The following is a 12083-nucleotide window of genomic DNA, read 5'->3' on the forward strand; positions in this document are numbered from 1 at the left end:
ACAGCCCGGGGGCCAAGTCCCTTAGGGGAGAACTGGGCCAGCAGCGTGTTCTGACAGCGCTGCTCCAGGCTCACCCCCCACTAACGAGGGGAGTGCCGGCTGGCCTCGGGTGACAGCATCCAGGGCACATGGAAGAAAAGGAGCGGGGCTTCAGTTATCACTGCAGCCACCAGAGCCTGTGACAAGTGGTGACAGGAGGTGACGCTCCCTCTGAAGCATCCAGCAGGTGGTCCAGGTGGATTGAGAAACTGTCGATGCCTTGGCTGTGCCCCGTGTGGTCAGCAGTGAGCAACGAGGGGGGGCCTCGACGGTTCTTGGCTGACCCCTCTCCCCAGGTGGTGACTGGGGGCGCCCCAGGCAGGAGACCCCTGGCCCCCCATGGCTGGAACATGGGGTCCACAGGCAAAGCCCACCTGTCCGGGTACACTCTCTGAGTAGAAAGCTAACATGCTCTTTATTTGAGGGGGAGACAGGTCCCTGCGCCCGCCGGGGTGCCCGCCCGGTCACTGGTAACCGGCCAGCTGGAGGACAGTGGGGTAGCGGGTGCGGTGGGCCATGCACTTCTGGCGGTCGATGAAGAGGCTGTTCGTCTTGACAGCGATGTCCTTCTCCAGGCTCATGCGTGTGTCCTCCAGGTTGCGCAGGGACTGCTCTGCTTCCAGAAGCTTCTCCCTCAGAGCCGCCAGGGACAGGTTCAGCTCCTCTACCTCACTCACCAGCCTGCGGGGGTGGGAGGGAGGGGTGAGCTGGGGCTGCCCTGGGACGCCTGGCCTTCTGGATGAGAGTGAGGCCCAAGGTCAAAGGCTGGGGGCCCTTGTTGGGGGTCCTGGTCAAGACATTTGGCCACAGAAGGGCTCCCAAAATGCCCAGAGGGAAACCCAGCAGCCGCGCTGGGAGAGGGCCGAGCCAGGACACCACATGAACTTCTATTCCTCTATTCCTGGCATCTGGAAGTGAGATGGGCGCCCCTGGAGCTGAGTGAGGCCCCAGTTTTCTGAAGGAGTTGAGGGACAGGGAAAGAGGGATGCCCAAGGCAGGGGCACTTCTGCTTACAAGGCAACTGGAAGCTCGATAAATTAGAAAACAGAAGATGTGACCCCACCTACACCTCAAGCTGGGGATGTGTGTCTACCATGACATTGGAGGTGTGGACGGCCACGAGCAGGATGGTCGGGGCGGCCGTGTGGCCTGGGGAGCTTTGCCTCCCAGACCCTGAGATTCCTCACCAGGGTGAAGCGGGGAGTGTGGCCGCCCCTGGCACTCGGAGCCTGGCACAGTGTCCCCCAAGGGACGCATAGCATCCAGTCATGCTGGGGCAGGATTGGGGACGTGGGAACCGTGTGTGTGTGTGTGTGTGTGTGTTGTGCTTGTGTGGGGCCCAATGTCTTTCCTCTTCACATCTGCAGGGCTGTGTGCGGGGGTGGGGGGAGGGGTTCAAGGGGGCCCCAGAGGCTGAGGAAAGCCCGGAGGCGGGTGGACAGCGCCCTATGGTGGTTGGTGACCAGGCCCAGCCCAGGACGGCCCCAGCAGCAACAGTCACCTGAACTGGACAGCGTCTCGGCACAGCTCCACATTGGGCCGGTGGGAACGCTGGTACAGGCGGGTCTGGGCCACTTTCAGAGGCGCCTCCTTGTCCCTGATGGCCTGCTTCAGCGCTGCGACATTGTGCTCCTGGTCCATGATCTCCCGCAGTGTCTGCACACAGGACAGTCCCTGTGGGTCTCCCCCACCGCACCCCAAGCCCTGTGCCACATTGAGCAGGCGGCCCTGTTCGCTGGCTCTGGGGGAGGAGTGGAGGCAGGGAGGATGTGCACGGCCACCTCCGCCCTCCCATAGGCACCCAGAGGCCTGGGGGCGGTGCAGACAGCAAAGCTTGTGGCACAGCAGCTCTGGCCCGAGAGTCCCCAGTCCTGTGGTCACCAGCCCCCAACCCTGGTCAGGAGCTGGAGAGACAAAGGCAACAAAGGTCACCCTGAGAGCTTAGGGTCAGAGCCCTGCCAGGCCAGGGGCCAGCACCAAGGACACCCCACTAGGCAGCCAGGCCCCACCTCCTTCCACCCTCCTTGCTCCTGCTTGCAGCACCCCCTGGTCAGTCACTCCAGTGACAATGCCACCACCCCCAAATGTCACTTGGTTTCTCATCAGCTTAATGAGGGCCCAGGGAGGAGTGGGGGCCCTGCCTCAGGGGTCCCTCAGGATGGGCAGGGCTAAGGAGGGGCAGGAGCCAGGCCAGGTCGTGACAAAGGCATAGTGGCCAGTGGGGGGGTGGTCTGGGTTACCCGGTCTGGGCCTGGTCTTTCTCTGTGGTTACCAGGGGATGTCCAGCCCTAGAGGCTGCCCTGGGCGAGGCCAGGTCGTGGGCTGGGCGTGGCCTGGCTGGGGAGTGGGCGTGGTCTAGCGGTGGTTGGGCGTGGTCTGACGTGGGATGGGCGTGGCCGGGGCGGCCCCACCTTGCGCAGGTGGTGCTCCAGCTTGTGGCGCGCGTCCTCCAGCTCCTCACAGCGTCGCCCGAAGGCCAGGTTCACGGCGTCGCACTGCAGCCGCAGGTCCTCGGATGTGTCCTGCAGGATGCAGTCGATGAGTTTCCGCAGGTTGACTGAAGCCAGGCGTTCGCGCTCGGCGCGGTACAGGTTTTCCTGGGTGAACTTGGCCCAGGTCTCTGGCGTGGAGGCACTGCGGGCAGGGAGTGGGCGGGCACCGCGGTCGGTGAGGGCACCTGCCAATGGCTCCGGTTTGCACCAGGGCCTCCCCGCGCTCGCTGCGCCCGGTGTCCCCTGCGCCCCAGCATAAACGACCACCCCCAGTCCTAGCGCCACTCCTCGCCCCGCCCCCCGCGCCACCCGGAGCGCCTCCCCGCGCGCTCCCCGGGCCTCCTGCTCCCCCAGCTCCGCCCTGCTAGCCCCGCGCCCCCAGCTCCCCACTCCGTGTCTTCCGTGCCTCCTGCGCCCCCCGGTGGTTCCCGCGCCCCAGTGCCTCCTACGTCCCTGGGCCCTGCGCCACCCCGGGGCTGTGTTGCAATGGGTGGTGGCCGAGCGCCCCCTGCCGGCCTTATGCGGAGCTGCAGTTAGCCGCCCTGCCTCAGGCGGCCCCCCACCCTGGGTCCTGCCTCCCTCGCAAACCCCAGCCCGTGTGGTGAACCGTGTGTGCCGGGCACTTGGGCGGAGGTCCCGCTCGCCTGCCCATCCCCAGGAGCAGAAGAGCTGCACAAAGGACCCCCAGCGGAGGGACTGGGAGCCCAGGCGGGATCTCTCAGATGGGGGCGGGGTGTTTGTGCACAGCCCCCGCGGAAGACCCCACCTCTCCTCGAACTTGGCGGAGTGAGGGTAGAACTGCAAGTCGGTGCTCTGGTTGTGGTAGCGGCAGCAGGCCTCGTCGATGTTGCAGGCCTCCACTTTGTCGGACCAGTCCATCTCGCACGTTTCCTTGTGCTCGTGATTCATCCTGGGGAGAGCGGGCAGGGCCTGCGTCTCTGCGGGTGGGGAGCTGGGCCCACCTGGGCGCAGGACAGGGTAAGCCCCCCAAGTGGCAGGGTGGGCCCTGTAATGCTGGCCTGGGTTCTGGATGCCCAGGCCCCTCGGCCATGCAGGAATCTGCCACCCCCACCTGCCCAGTGCCTCCACCCAGCCCCTTGCTCCTGGCTATGACTGGGGACAATCCCTCACTTCTCTGAGCCTCAGGGCTGGGTCACCCCAACTTCCTGCCCATAGCTAGCCTGAGGGGTAGAGGGACATCCCAAGGGAAGCCCTAGAGGCCACCCAGACCCACCGAATCTGGTTCACAGCCTGCATCATGGTCCTTTTCAGGAGCTCTTGAATGTTCCGGATGAGGTCTGCCTCCTGGGGAAGAAGACCCCCGTCCCTGGTGAGAGTCTGAGGACAGCCAGGCTGGTGGGGCCCACAGGCAGCCTCTCAAACCTCTAGGAGGAGCTGAAATTTGGGGTGACCCCCAGTGGAACTGGGGGCGCTGCTAGCACCTGACCTCTGCTGGTGGCCTTGGGCCCCAGCTTCTTTCCTGGAAATGGGAGATGAGCCCGGCTTTCTCGCCGGATTTATTCTGGGCTGTTTGGGGCGGTGCAGTGGGTCTTTTCTTCTGGGGGCTTCTATGGGCTGTGGGGAGGATCACCCAGAAGTGGTTCCCACTTGCTGGGCACTTAGCACCCCCTGGGCTCTGGGGCCACCCCTGCAGCCTGCCCAAGACACTGAGGGCACCAGCCTACCCACTGGCCCCTGGACAGCCTGGCGACAGCCTTTGAGTATCCCGGCCACTGGGGACCAGGAGCTCCCCTGGGGCTGCCGCTTGGGGCCTTGGGCTCAGAGAGGCCTTACCCAGACAAAGGACACAAGGGGAAACCTTGTGTTTCCTCCTGCTACCCTGACAGTTTCATTTTCCGGGCAGGAAAACTCTTTCCCCCTGATTTGAATATTCTCCTCCGTTGGGCTCTAAACCCTTGTGTGCCCAGTTCTGACCCGTGGGTCCATCTCCCTGTCCTGGCCCCTTTGTTGTCCATGTACTACTGGGCGGGGGACCTGGCTCAGGGCAGAGGGTTCACCCCCAGAGCCTTGGGAGGTTCTTGAGTGAATGGGTGTGAGGGTGGGGTGTTGGGGGGACAGAGGAAGGGCCTGGGGCCAGGAGGAGGTACTCAAGGTTCTGGCCTGAGCTTGGGGTTTGCAGGGGGTCACCAGGCACCTGGGCGGGCTGGCTGTCTCCCCCATATCTCATGAATGCCTGTGGCCTGCAGCCTGTTCGCAGGTGAGGCTCTTCCCTGACAGCATCAGGGGCCTGGCCTGGGTGACTCCCTGATCCTTTGGGGGCTTCCCCAAGGACAGGTCCTGCCAGGTTCGGAGGGGAAAGGGCTCTTTGTGGGATGCATGTGGCCCCCACCCCACCTTTATCCCGTCCACGCCTGCACACTGGTCTGAGGCTGGATTTCCAGCACGGGCATGGGGGGTGGGGCATGGGGTCTCTGCCTCTGGGAACTCAGGGTCAGGCTTAATTTGCATGACCCAGGGTGACCAAAGGGGCTGTTCAGCAGGTGCCAGGACCCAGGGGTGACTGAGGGACCGCACAGTGGATGCAGGCACCACCATGACCCAGCCACATCCCAACCTCAGTTAGCCGCTCCTGGGGCTCAGCTCAGGCCCTTCCTGGTTTTCGGGGGCGTGTGGAGGGGCATCAGGGCTTATGGGGAACTGGCCAGGCCCCGCTCTGCCTCAGTGGCCTCTGACTGTCTCAGCCTCAGGCAAACGTCCCAATACACATTCCAGGTATGAATGCTGCCACGGCCAGGGCCCTGCCTCACCCCCACGTGGGAGCCATAATGGGGCAGGGGGCAGAGCAGGAACCCTTGACCCGGTGCTAGGGTGAGTGGATAAGCACCAAAGGCCAGCCCCTGCCGCCAACCATGCTCAACCCCCATGCTGGGACCTGCCCCCAGGCCACAGTGCCCCCAACCCAGCATGTCCTGTCTGGGCCCACCTTGCAGGGAGCAAGGCCTTGCCCAGCACCCACTATAAGGACCAGACTGTGGGAAGGCCAGACCCGGCACCCTTCTGGGGCCAGGGGCGGCACCTCCCCCCTGGGCAGTCTGAGCCCTGCCCCTGCCCCCAGCCGGGGCGGCCACAGTCGGTTCTGGTCCCCCACCTAGAAGCAGAGCCACCTTCTCTGCGCCTGGGCATGTGCTTGTGTGTCCCTGCCTGTGCTGAGGGGAGAAAGCTCCCTGTGCCTGTGTGCAGCCACGTGGTACATGGGCACCAAGGCCTCTGCCAGCCGTGTCGTGAGGGCACACGGGTGCCCACTGTCAGCCCAGGGAAGGTCATGCTCCCTGGGGAGAGGTGGGGCGGTCCGGTCTGCAGTTCTGGGGGCTGGGAGGGGCCGAACCTTCAGCAGCTCCATCTCCACGCAGTCACGCACAAGGTCGGGGTGCTGGCGGCGCTCCCGGCACTGCAGGTTGTCGGTGGCTATGGAGAAGGGCACGGCCGTGGCATCCAGGGTGCGCTCCAGCCTCTGCTTCTGGGCCAGCAGCAGGTCAGTCTCTGCGACCAGCTCTTCCACCTGGCGCTGCAGCTCCGACTTCCAGCAGTGCATGTCCTGCAGGCGCTCGCGCACCTTCTTCGTGGAGTCCTGCTGCGTGCGCTGCGCCAGCGCCTCAGTCTCGGCCGCCAGCTGCTGGCTCTCGTGGTGCTGCTGCTCCGACTGGTCGAGGTCGGCGAAGGCCTGGTGGTAGCGGGCATAGCAGTTCTGGAACCACTCATCCACCAGGTACTTGGCCGTGCGGAAGCCAGCGGTGGCCAGGCCCGAGGACGTGTGGGTGCCCGTGTTTCGGGCCACATCGTACAGCTTGCGGGGCAGCTGGCATGCTGGCACCGTTTGCGGGGCGGGCTCCTTGGTCAGAAGTATATCTGTCTGCGCCATGGTGCGCCCGGCCACGGGGTGGCGGGGGAGAGGGAGGAGGGCCTCTCAGTACGGTCAGCAGGGCAGCTCCGGCCACTCTGTCCCCAAGCAGGACATGGCTTCAGGTCTCGTAGACAGGTACACACCAAGCCCTCCTGTTGCTAGGCAACAGGGATTTCCCCCCCACCAACCGCGGCCCTCTTAAAGGGCCAGGCAGGCCCCAGCCCCACCTGTCCTGGCCACATCTGGCACCTGCCTGGAGGAACTGCACCTGGACCACACCCAAGCCCAGGCTCTTGTCTCCTGTGTCTTACTGGTTCCAGTGGGGCTGTCCCCCTGGGCACGCAGGTGTCTCTGATGGGGAGTTGAATTGAGCCTCCAGTGGGTACCTTGAGTCAGATGCCCAAATCTTCCCCACACTGTAGGTAGGTCCTGTCCTGGGAACAGTGTCCCCAAGGCCACCCAGAGCCTGGTGTGTGTCTCCTGGTCCGCGGGGAAGGGTGAACATCTCTAAGTTCCCCATCCTGGGCTGGGAGCCTAGGTGTCAGGGCGATACCCAACATGGCCAGCAGAGGGCGCCATTGGCCGTGAAATACTGTGCAGCTGGCAGGGCAGCGGCTCCTGGGGTTCTCCTGAGTCAACCCAGCCGGCAACGCTGTGGCCTGGATGACCTCTGGCACCTCGCACTCTGACCCATCCCATGGACCCACCAGTGCTCTAACAGGACATCCACACCCCACCCCCAGCACAGTCCCGTGGTCCCTGCCCCTCCACCTCTCCCACTGCTGCCCCATCCCCCACTTGGGCCACACAAGCCCCCGGAGCACCTCAGATGCACCAGCCTGGGCTTGCCCTTGGCCTGGGCCCCCATGACCTCCTCCCAGGTCCCTGACCCTTGGCACTGGCACCCCTCACTTGACGGATGACATTTGCACCACCTGGCACACAGTAGGTGTTTCAAAAATGGAGGCTTTGGAGACAGCAGCCCAAGACCTCCCTCAACCCAGAGCCCATCATCGGGGCTGATGGCCTGAGGAACCACCTTAAGCCTCTCTGTGCTTAGTTTCCCAGGTGGCAGTGGATACACAGGGCCTGCTGGTTGGGGGGGACCACGGGAGGGACCACTGTCCACCTTTGACTTAGAACCTGCTCTTCACACACCATCTGTGGCCAGAACAGGATGGACCTGCCCGGAGTCCAACCCAGGGAACAGGCCAGAACACGTGGGACTGGAACCGAGCTCCCTGACATTGCACGACACTGGGGTGTGGCGGGTGGGCCGGCAGGGGGCCCTCTTCGCATGTGGGGGTCCCAGTCTAACTCTCCCTGTGATAGGACATGGTCCCCAAGGTGGGGCTCTGGGCCAACCTGGTCCTGACCCTGGACAGCAGTGGATCCCACAGCCTCCGGCCTTTAGTCCAGAGGCGAGTGGTGCTCATGGGATGAAGACTTCTGGGACAACTCAGGCCCTGCGCTTTACCACGTGGCTGGACAGGAGGCCCGCACCCGCACCCCGAGCCTCAGTTTCTCCATTCAGGGAGTGAAGTTACACCAGCCTCTGCATGGAGCTGCTGTGGGCATGGCCTGAGTGGAGGCCAGGAAATGGCTGCCCCGGTGCCCGGTGCTGGGAGTGACAAGCACCCCCCTTGGCCCCTTCCCACCCCCACACAGCACCACCCCCCGATCCAGCCTTGCAGGGTCTCTGGGGGTGAATCCCCCATTGCAGGGGCTGAGGTGAGCAAGGTCTGTGTAGGCAGGTGGGTACAGCCACGTGTCAGGATGCAGAGGCGGGTGCATTGATTTATTAAATTTATTTGTTTTCAAATTGCATTAGCGTCGGGAAAATTGAGTCTCGGGACATGCCGGGACTGCCCAGCACCCTTCTCCCCAGCAGCTTTCAGGCAATGGTTCAGAGGCTGCGGTGGGGTCAACAAAGCCCTGAGGCCCCAACGCTCCCCTCCAGACTGCTTGCACGCCCCCAGGGATGGGACACTCCCCTCCTCCCAGGGCAGCTCTGGAGGGTGCCCCCCAGCGTGCTCCTCCCTTGGAGTCGGCCCCTTTAACAAACCCTTCCCAGGCCTAGGCCTGATCCTTCTGGATAAACTGAGACAGGAGGAGGCAGATGAGGAGGGAGAGGATGGCGGGGTAATGACACCCCTTCCTGAGAGCTTGCCGGCAGGCCTGCACCAGCATCCTCGGGGGCCCGGCAGCTACTCCCCTTCTGTGCAGAGGGGACACTGAGCCACAGCCCCAGCGGCACAGCTGGGAGGCAGCAGGCAGACTTGGCACACAGGCTGCTGGCATTTGCCCCAGGACCCAGCAGGGGGAGCAGCTCAGAGAGGATGCGGCTCAGCAGCTTGGGGGAAGCCCCTCGCAGGGAGGGGGCATGCCCAGGGTCCCCGATTTGGGCCCTCTGCGCCCCGTGGCTGGACCTTCTGACCCCAGTGCCCCCTTTTATGGACTCAGAGTTGGATGGGTCAACTGAGACCCTAGCAGCTGGGGGTGGGTTTTCAGTCAGCTGGGGGCCATGGAGGGCGCTCTGCCTCAACTGAGCCCCCGGGTCAGGACCCGAACATGGGGAGGGCAGGGCCAAGTTCACCTGGGCCACAGATGGGCCTTCCGGCAGGGGATGGGGGGCAGAGCTACAGCTCCATCACGGGCTTCCCTGTGACAAGGACGATTAGGAGGGAGAGGGCCCACCTAGAGGACGGTCCAGAGGCTGCCCTGGCCCGCACCCCGAGCTCCCAACGGGCATCCTGCAGCACAGCCCGGAGGTGGCTGCAGAGCACTGACCCCAGCTGTGCAGAAGGATAACCAGGACGCAGGGCAGCCCAGGAGACACACACTCCTGCCCCAGGCCTGGGGTCCCGTCCCCACACAGGGCCTACAGCAGGGTCATTCTGGAACGGTGCTGACCCATTCCATGTCACCATCACTGGGGACCCCTGTGGGCACCAGTAGTGGATGAACCTGGTGAGAAGGGCTCCTCCTGCTGGGTCCAGCCCAGCTTGCCTCTGGCCCAAGGCCCCTGCTCACTCGTGGTCAAGCCTGGAAGTTGCCAGATGGGGAGACAGGAGCCTGTCACTTCTGCTCAGCTTCACAGCCTGCAGCTCACCCTGACAGGCCCAGGTAGCCGTGATGGGCCCAAGGTCACTCAGATACCAGGGGCAGAGACTCAGCCATCTGGCCTCCTCAGACCATACCCCCCACCACGCCCTCCCCACTCTCCCACCTGGAATGACAGCTCAAGGAGCCTCTGGCCACCAGCAGACCACCTGCCAGGCACAGGCGAGAGGTGCCTCCTCACCTGTCTCTCCTGGGACCAGCGGAACATTTTAATAACGGGAGGATTTGGAGCGGTTCAGACAGCCCTGAGCCCGGCCTTGGCCACGGTCACAGTGGATGCTGGGGAAGCCATGGAGCAGGGAGGGGCCCCACATGCAGGAGGGGAGGATGAGCAGGCCCACTCCTCCAGGTGCAGCAGCCCAGAGTGTGGACAGGAGGCCGAGGGGGAGGGGGAGGGGGCTCAGGAGAGCTTCCTGGAGGAAGAGTCCCCTTGGCTGAGGCTTGAAGGGCACACAGTCCAGATGGGGGCAGGCACCCCCAAGGCTGTGGGGGGGCATGAGGGTGGTCTGACCCCCAAGGCGGCTGTGGAGCCCCTTCCCTGGGGGGTGTGAGGTCCGGCAGAGGCACTGGTGCTGCAGGATCGGACAAGCAGACAGGACTTGAGTGTGGGCAGGCAGGCAGGCGGGAGCGAGGCTGCAGGAGGCATGTGGAGGCCTGGCCTCCGGCCGAGGTGGGCTCCGTGCCACATCCCTCAACCAGGCAGCCGGGCGGACGAGAGGGAGTCTGACAAGCTGAGGACTTGCTTGGCTCGGCTCCCCGGCCTGGCCCTGGCTGGTGGGGGGATGGGGGGCTGAGGGCCACAAGCGCTGTCCTGCCCACGCCTCACCAGGGAGGACATCACACGCGGGACGCAGTTCATCCGCCCAGAGGTGGGCGCTGCATATGGCAGCTGCAGGTGGCCGGGGCCTGGTCACCCAGAGGCTGCGTGGCTGGGAGCCATCATGGGATCATGCCTCTGTTTCCCCATCTGTGAAATGGGGATTCGGGCAGTCTCTCCCTTGTGGTATGTGAGGATGGAGCGAGGCGTGTGTGCAGCTCCTGGCACGGCTGTCCCCTCGTTTGGGTGGCCTCACCCCCTGGCCTTGTTCCCACCCTCAGGTCCTTCCTGGGTGAGGTCTGTGGCCGTCTGCGTGGAGAGGTGGCCACAGGTGGAAGAGAAGGCTGGGAGGGCCCAGAAACAGGTGGTCCTGGGTACCCACCCAGGGGGGGCCGGCAAGGAGCTGATGGTCGTCGAGCAGCACGGGGCTGGGAGGTGGACACCGTGCTCTCAACCTTCACCACCACTCGAGAACCCTGCTCTCCGGAACTAACTGCACACATGTCTGAGCTAAACAGGTTTTATTTTTATGTATGTGGAAGGTTAGTTATGTCTCTCGACCTTGGAGAACTGGCCCTCCCTAGGGGACATCCTGTGTGCCCCCGCAGTTGCATGACCCCTCTCATCACCCAAGGGCCAGGGGCCAGCTGGTCCCAGGGTAGGTCCTGGGCTGTGTTTGTGGATTTAGCTTTCTTGCTTCTGCATTCTGCCCCCAGGTGGGTGAGGCTGGTCTAAAGGCTTATGCCGGCCTCCTGGGGGGAGGGCCCAGTGCCTGCCCACTGGTGGGAGGAGCTGGTGGGTAGGGCAGGTCAAGGGGCGTGTCTAGAGGTGGCTCTGGGCTCAGGAAGTCTTAGGCAGCCAGTCTGCTGATGGGTGGGGTTGTGTTCTCGCCCTGTTGGTGTTTGGCCTGAGGTGTCCTAGCTCCGGAGCCTACAGGCTGTTGGGTGGGGCCGGGTCTTGGTGCTAATGACCCAAGCAAGAGATCTGCCTCCAGCGAGAGTTTAACACTCCCAGACATTTCCGTCACCAGTTTTTATGACCCCAGAGAGAGCCACAGCCTCCCCCGCCTCCCCAGGAGACCCTCCAAGACCAGCAGGTAGGTCCATCCCAGGCTCCTGTGGAGTCACTGCCTGGGTCCTGGTGCAGGAGACCTTGTGTGTGCCCTCCAAGAGTGTGTGCGCCCTCCAGTCCTGTGGAGCTCCTGCGATCAATCCCCGCTGGCCTTCAGAGTCAAATGCTCTGGGGGCTCCTTCTCTGGATGCCAGACCCCCAGGCTGGGGAGCCTGATGGGGAACTTAGAACTCTCACTCCTGTGGGAGAACTTCTGCTATATAATTATTCTCCAGTCTGTGGGTCACCCACCTGGCAGGTATGGCATTTGATTATATGGTGAGTGCCCCCTCCTACTGAAACCATACAACTCACATGGGATTTGAACACAGCCAAGACCCAGACTGGGACTTGAACCCACAAGCAGGGACTCAAACCACTGTCTTTTAATTGACACACATCTGGTCTCAGGACTTAATGAAGCTCAGATTCTGTATGTCTCAGCACAGAAGGAATTCAGCGAGAGGCAAAGTGATAGGTAAGAAGTGGATTTATTTATAGAGATACACATTCCATAGACAGAATGTGGTCTATCTCAAAAGGCGAGAGCGGCCCCAGAGCATGGGGTCCTCTTGGAAACTGAGAGTGGCCCTGAGAGAAACACACTCCGCAGACAGTGTGGGCCATCTCATAAGGCGAG

The 12083-nt window shown here is 63.5% G+C and overlaps 1 protein-coding gene across 2 annotated transcripts; it reads right to left on the reverse strand.

Annotated features, from left to right (window-relative positions):
• Positions 1 to 435: 435 nt before the first annotated feature.
• Positions 436 to 7712, reverse strand: TEKT4 (tektin 4). 2 transcript variants are annotated; one of them, XM_082430873.1, is made up of 6 exons: positions 5878 to 7712; positions 3766 to 3836; positions 3298 to 3441; positions 2451 to 2673; positions 1541 to 1695; positions 436 to 720 (listed from the first exon to the last, which is right to left on the reverse strand). In XM_082430873.1, the coding sequence occupies exons 1-6, from the start codon at positions 6409 to 6411 to the stop codon at positions 504 to 506; spliced, it is 1344 nt and encodes a 447-aa protein (XP_082286999.1). In that variant the 5' UTR covers positions 6412 to 7712; the 3' UTR covers positions 436 to 503. The 2 variants fall into 2 exon arrangements, with proteins under 2 accessions (XP_082286999.1, XP_082286998.1); XM_082430872.1 differs by having other exon boundaries at positions 3766 to 3884.
• Between the last annotated feature and the right edge of the window lie 4371 nt (positions 7713 to 12083).

This window comes from Balaenoptera physalus (assembly GCF_965194825.1).
Source record: "Balaenoptera physalus genome assembly, chromosome: 16".
Lineage (NCBI taxonomy): Eukaryota > Metazoa > Chordata > Mammalia > Artiodactyla > Balaenopteridae > Balaenoptera > Balaenoptera physalus.

Excerpts from the sequence above, each read along its gene's own strand:
- TEKT4 (XM_082430872.1), bottom strand. The coding sequence starts at position 6,411 with ATGGCGCAGACAGATATACTTCTGACCAAGGAGCCCGCCCCGCAAACG. Across the intron at positions 2,674-3,297 it reads TCCGCCAAGTTCGAGGAGAG|TGCCTCCACGCCAGAGACCT; the intron begins GTGGGGTCTTCC and ends CCCTGCCCGCAG. Across the intron at positions 721-1,540 it reads CGAGACGCTGTCCAGTTCAG|GCTGGTGAGTGAGGTAGAGG; the intron begins GTGACTGTTGCT and ends CCACCCCCGCAG.